The 6,458-nt window shown below is 64.9% G+C and overlaps 1 protein-coding gene across 1 annotated transcript in view; it reads left to right on the forward strand.

The window, feature by feature from the left end:
• The window catches only part of NHSL2 (NHS like 2), a 13,602-nt gene that overhangs the window by 2,351 nt on the left and 4,793 nt on the right, over window positions 1–6,458 (forward strand). The window contains 4 exon segments of the mRNA XM_019473481.1: window positions 2,450–2,602; window positions 3,474–3,560; window positions 3,655–3,930; window positions 4,982–5,062. Coding sequence (XP_019329026.1) covers window positions 2,450–2,602; window positions 3,474–3,560; window positions 3,655–3,930; window positions 4,982–5,062 — 597 coding nt within the window.

A 6,458-nucleotide genomic window follows, 5' to 3' on the forward strand; every position in this document is an offset into this window, starting at 1 on the left:
GTCCGCCCTTGGGGTGCACTCAGAAATTGAGACGGCAGCAGCAGAGCCCCGCCTCGTCAAAGAGAGCGGGTTGGGGGGCTGGGGTCTGCAGAGGTGAACGTGTGGTCCCTGGCCTCCCCGTGCCCCCACCTCCCTTCCTGCAGCCCTGTAGGTCAGGTTTTCGGGGAGATGCCCCGACCCTGCCCCGTGCCCAGCCGTGCTCCCAGCTCCCCAGGGGACGACTGGGCACATGGAGCGAGCCAGAGGCCGGGGCACAGGGCTCCTTCTGCCATCATCACCTGTGCCAGGACCCCTGGCCCCTCGGGGCATCGCCACCTGGCAGGCACCAAACTGGGAGGCAAGAGGAGGAAAAGCCACATTCCTGCGTGAGAAAAGGGGGCTGCGTTCACCCGCAGCAGGGAAAACTTCATCCCTGGCTGCATGGCACGGCCCTCCGGGATGGGGCTCTGCAGCCGGGCGAAGCCTCAGCGTGGTTTACACACACACACGCCCCGACACTTCTTGGTTGATATGGAAACGAGTCAAATTATTTAAAGGAGGAAAAAAAAAAGAGAAAAAAAGCCTGGTGTTAAGGCACGTCGTTATGGTAACACAAATTATAAAAGTAACTAGGCTAGGGACGTGGCACCTTGCTTTCGGGTGCTGGGCGTTGTGCAGGCTCTGCCGCTCGATCAGCTGAAGCGGGGGGGAAGGGCGGGCAGGATGGCACCCATGGGCAGCGGGAGTGATGCTCGGGATGCAGTGCCGGGTGAGCCGGGGCACGGCTGACCCAACAGTGCAGGAAGAAGGGGACATGGCTTGTGCAGGGGGTGCCGGGGAGCCCGACCTCATTTTGGGGCCGTTAGCCTTCACCCAGGCAAGCAGGATTGCTGTTGCTACCTTGGCTGGGGTCAGGCATGAAGCAGGATGCTGTGGCCAGAGGCGGCTACGTTTTGGCAGCATTGCGGGTGGCAGAGGGGAAGTGTTTGTCACGCTGGTAATAGGAACGCCTCGACCGATGGGGATGGGGAGAGGAACGCAGGCAGAGCCTGCCTGCACCCCCAGCGCCGTCGGAAAGCCCTCATCCCCCTGGCATCCCACGCTTGCCGCTCTTCCCTGCAACATGTGAGTCAAACTCGGGATGTGCGTCCCCCCAGCCAGGCAGATGAAGCGGTGCTGGCTGCTGAGCGGGAACGTCCCAGCTACCAGACAGGGCAAAGGGACATCAGACCCTGGTCCCCAGGGGTGACACCCAGCCCGGTGGGTGACACCGAGCTCAGGACCTCGCGCAGCACCTGGTGCCGACAGTGGCCATCCCTCTGCCCACACCAGGGGCAGCTGGAGAAGGATTAGCCCTAAATCCCCAGGGGTGAGACCCTGGTCATCCACGAGGCCCCTGTTTAAAGCTTACAAACCCGCTCTCTGCCTTTACTGCCTGGGTCGGGGCTTGGATGCGCTCAGCAGGCAGCGTGCCAGCGGTGGCAATCCCTTGGCTCCGGTGCAAAACCGCACTGGGTAGGAAACCCACATCCACTCAGGGCCAGCGCTGCTCCGGCGCAGAGGTGCCGGGGCTGCAGAAGTTCCCGTGGCAAAGACTCTTTGCCGGAGCACCGCTCAGCTCCCAGCATGGCCAGCTCCCTGGCAAGCCCAAATCCTTCTCCCGGGGGCTTAGGGCTGCAGAAGTTCCCGCGGCAAAGACTCTTTGCCGGAGCACTGCTCAGCTCCCAGCATGGCCAGCTCCCCGGCAAGCCCAAATCCTTCTCCCGGGGGCTTTTCCACCCATATGGGTGTTTCAGAGGGTCTGGGCAAGTGCCTGGCCCATCTCCGCAGAGGTTTCCTTCCCAGGAGACCTTTGTGGGGCGTCCATGGATGGGGCAGGGCGCGTTAACCTTGCTGAGCAGGCTGAAACCAGTGTGATGAAAGGCGCCGTGTCCCCTTCGCTCCCTCTGTTTCGGTTGCAACTTCTGCTCTTCTGCAGCCAGGAGGTTGCTTCACCAGAGCGTGCGGCGTTTCCTGCGCCCGGGAGCAGCTGGGCAGTCACCCGGGGCAACAGGGCTTGCTTCCTTCCCCAATTTCACCCTGCTCCCTTCCTGGCTTCTTCTGGCAGCCTGTGGGGACAGTGTCCAGCCCCCGGAGCAGCAGCGGTGGCGGTGATGGGGTCTGGTCCCACCCGGCAGCAGCCTGCCTGGGTGGCTTTGCTGGGGCAGGACACAGCCGCATCCCAGTCCCCGCGTTCCTGGAGAGACCTAGGACAGGATGAGCGCGCTGTGCCGGTGTGGCGTCGACTGGCAGCCCACGGCAGCGCTCGCAGGAAAGCTGCCCGCCCACCTCCATCTCACTCTGCTCCCTCCCGCTCACAGCCACCTCTAACCTGGACCTCGAGAGCAAGAAAGCCGCCCACGCCAAGCTGTCATGGCAGCAGCCGGTGAACGTCTTCCTGGCGGCTGGGGGCCCCCCGGGCATGGAGCAGCTGCACCAGGAGGGGACCTCGAAAGCAAGAAAGCCGCCCACGCCAAGCTGTCATGGCAGCAGCCGGTGAACGTCTTCCTGGCGGCTGGGCGCCCCGCGGGGCTGGAGCAGCTGCACCAGGAGGCCCAGCTCAACCTCCAGAGCTTGCTGCAAGGTAGCCGGGGCAAGAGGGGCCAGCGGCGGGCTGGGTGAGGGTGGCAGGGACGGGCGCTGCCCTGGCTACGCGACCGCCGTGCAAACAGCGAGGTCATCTCCCACATGCACGTGTCCGAGCTGCTCCTCGGACCTCGCCGAGCTGTAGAAGTTGGGTCCCCGGTGGGTCCCAGCCTCCAGCAGCCCCTCTCTGATCTCTGCTCCCAAGTCACTGCTGCAAGCGGCAGAGCACCTGGGGCCAAGACCAGCCGCCGGGGCCACCGGGGCGCCCGCCAGCCCCACCGCGGCACGGTTCTGCCCACGAGGGCCTTGGAGACCCGGCTGCTGATCTGTCTAACCGGATCAACATGGCCGTTGATTTTGTTTCCTTCCAATTTCTTAACCAAGCCGTCACGCGGCCTCGGTTTGGATGCTTCGCAGGCATTGATTAGATCAGCAGCCCAGCCTTCCCCCGGCTTGTAATCTCATTAAGTCAGCCTGAGCAGACCTGGTTTCCACCAGGCCATAACGACCGGCGTTAATTAGCTCAACAATTACAGGATGGGGAGACACTGAGTTCTCTCCTGGCTGTCCCAGGCGGAGCTCTGCTTCCCCATGGGATCCGCCATGTCCCCAGGCAGCCCCCTGGTAGGAGCGTGGCGGGCTGCTGGGGTCCCAGCGCTGCCTCGACTCTCCCCCAGCCCTGGCATTCTTCCTTGGGATCTCCCTTCCCCACCTCCTGAGCTGCCTGTGTTGAGCAGGGAGGCAAGCTAGCCCAGGGACAGACAGCCGGGACAGATGCACGTGCCTTCGTGTTCCTCCTGCCCCGGGGGCAAAGCTTTCACCCCCAGCCGGCGGCTGGAGCAGGGTCCCAGGTGCCGTTTCTCTTGCAGAGGAGTATGAGGAGCAGTACGCCGAGAGCAGGGTCACCGGGCAGACCTTCCGCGCCGCCGGTCACCTGCCTCCCAACACCCCCTCGAGTTCGTGCTTATGGTGAGTGCCGGGGCGGCGGGGCAGGGCGGCACAGCCCCAGCATCGCCGGGAGGAGAGGGGTTGGCATGGCCAGTCAGGCAGCAAGGCCCGGGGGGAGTTCTTTGTGTCCTACCCTCGTCCCTTTGGTGGGTCACATGCCTTTCATCCCACAGCCCCCAAGCCGGCGAGCAACCGAAGAGGAGACGGCTGGCACAACCGTGCTCGGCTCTCGGCTGCCCGACGCCTCCCTGAGCCTCCCCACCAGCCCGGACAAGCAGCCAGCCTGGACCAGGGCCTTCCCCCTGCCCACCGTGGAGGAGAAGCAGTGGCACCAGTCCTGCTCCATCCAAACCAACATCGTCCCCATCAATGTCTCGGGTAGGGCAGCACCCCCGCGGCGTGGTGGGGGGAGAGGTGTGAGAGGCAGCCCCAGCACCGAGCCAGCACCGGGGGGAGGATGCAGGGTGCAGGCAAGGATGCGCCCCAGCATCCGGCTGCGGCGGGGTGCACGGCGGTGGGAGGGGGTGGGGGGGGCTGGGAGCCTGTGTCCCTGCGGGCCAGGCGGGTGCCGGGGGTAGAGCAGGGGACAGCAGGGCCACGCTGGCGTCTGTCATTCCCAGCCATCTCTCCTGCCATCCGTAACTTTGTGCGTCTGATCCACCGGCCACGCCGCCGTCCAGTCTCTTGTTTCCGCCGTGCTGCCCAGCCAGCCGGTTCTGTTGTCACCTTGGCTCTCGCCGCGCTCCATGCGGCCAGCCTGTCTCACCTGTCTGTCCGTCTGTCCGTCCATCCTCACGGGGCTGCAGCTCCCAGCAGCACGGTCCTGCCTGGTCCTTGCAGGCACAAGTGCCACGCTCTGCCTCCAGGTAACAGCCTGGGGCCGGTGGCTGAGCAAGGTGCACCTTCTGAAGGCAAAAGATGTCTTTCCGCCCTTTCCCTCCACAATGGAGAGACGTGCCGGGACCACGCTGGTCCCTCTCCCCATCCTGCTGTTCCTCATGTCCATGTCCCCAGTGTGGCTCAGCACCACTGGCCCCATTAACGACAAAGCCCAGCGGTGCGGGGTCCGGCCTCACCGGCGCAGACCAAAGCCTGTCGTGCAGAGCGGGGCTGGTCTCTGCAGGTTTCCGTGCATCCCCACCTCCATCTGCAGCATCTCCGTCTTCCCACCGGCTGGCAGCACCCGCCGTGCCTCCATCTCCCGTGTGGCTCACCCCGCATGGCTCACCACCCTCCTGCCATCCCACGCTCCTGCCTGCAGTCACCATCCCAGGCCGGGGGACACCCAGGGGACACACAGCGATGGAGGGGGGCAGAGCCCCCGCCCCGGCAGCCCCTCCTGGCACCGCCACGTACAGCGTGTTTGTTTTGGCTACAGGGCAGCACTTTGCTAGGCACGCGAGTGCTCGTCACTCCCTGTTTAACACAGAGACCGCGATGAACCCCAAGTCCACCCTGCGGCGTAGACGGACCATTATCGGATTCCCTAACCTGTCCCTGCGAGACCAAGGTGACGGCAAGAACTGCGCAGCCACTTTCATGGCCCGGCAGCGCCTGGGCAGGGCTGGCACCCGCCGGAGCTGCCCTGACGGTGGGCAGAGCCACCCTGGGGGCTGGCAGCCAGCCTGGGCACAGACGGGCTCCCCAGGGATGCCCTGGCCTTGGGGAGGTAAAGGCCACCACACTGAATCTGCTCCCTCCTGGTGCACCGAGGTGCTGGGCATGCTGGTGATGCCGGGCTGGCCCTGGGGCTGGCATGGCATTGGGGACAGCCCCTTCACCCCAAGTCGGGGTCCTGCACACTTACGGGGCGGGAAGGCCACCGAAATTTCTGCTAGTCACCCAGCCTCAGCTCCGGCAGCTCCTGCCCCGTGCCCACTCTCCCCGGCTGCAGGCAGACCTCATGCGCAGGGTGCCAGGGCCCCGGGGCATGCACCCTGCCTGGGTCTTCGCTGGGGCTGGCCAGCCAGCCTGCGCCAGCATGCCGAGGGCACTCACATGGCTGCGGGGTGCCTGCAGCACTCCCAGCACAGCCACGGACCGGTGTTGGACCCCATGGGGACAGCAGCCATCCCGGCTCGGAGGCCTTGTCATGCCATCCCCTATGGAAGGTGTAGAGAAACCAGAGCCAGCCTCTTCTCAGAGGCAGGCAGGGACAGGAGGAGGAGAAGCCATGGCACCAGCTGCGCCAGGGGGAATTGTCACTGGGTAGGAGGAAGGTTTTTCCCCATGACAGTGGTCAAACCTCCAAAAGGTTGTCACGGCTCCTCCCTTGGAGATGGTCAGGCCTCAGCCCGCTGCAGCCTTGAGCATCCTGGTCTGCTGGGTGTGCTCTGAGCGAGGTCCCCAGCTCCTTCCCCATCCAGGCTGTTCTGAGATGAGGAGGCACTGTGAGCCATTGCGTCCCTCCCCGACCCGAGCGGTGATGCTTTGCTCTGCTCTTCCTGGTCTCCATCTGTGTCCCCACCACGGGGCAGCATTGGGGCAGCACTTTGGTCGCCGGGTGGAGACTCCCGCCGTGGCCGCTAACTTAACATCCATGGCACGTCCCAGCCAACAGATCCCAGGCTCGAGGGTTAACACAGGCCAGGGACTGTCCCCAGTTGGGTTATGGCCATGCCAATATAAGGGGTAGGAGAGCATCTGGTGAGAGGGTGTTGACCTGTCCCCTCCGGTCCCGGTCCACCCGGGCACGTTTCATGCAGCCCCAGAGATCGGCCACGGGATGGGACCAGTCCTGGCCCCACGGCACGCGGCGCAGGACCGTGCCACCGATCCACTGGCAGAGAGTGAAGCGGGACGATGCTCACCCGGGCTGTGTCTCTCCTCGCAGGTGGTGCCAACGGACCCACATTCAACACACACGTGCCCATCGCCGAGTCCCTCTCCTGCAGCTTCGTGCCCGC

The sequence above is a fragment of the Aptenodytes forsteri genome, unplaced genomic scaffold (genome assembly GCF_000699145.1).
Source record: "Aptenodytes forsteri isolate BGI_AS27 unplaced genomic scaffold, ASM69914v1 Scaffold455, whole genome shotgun sequence".
Lineage (NCBI taxonomy): Eukaryota > Metazoa > Chordata > Aves > Sphenisciformes > Spheniscidae > Aptenodytes > Aptenodytes forsteri.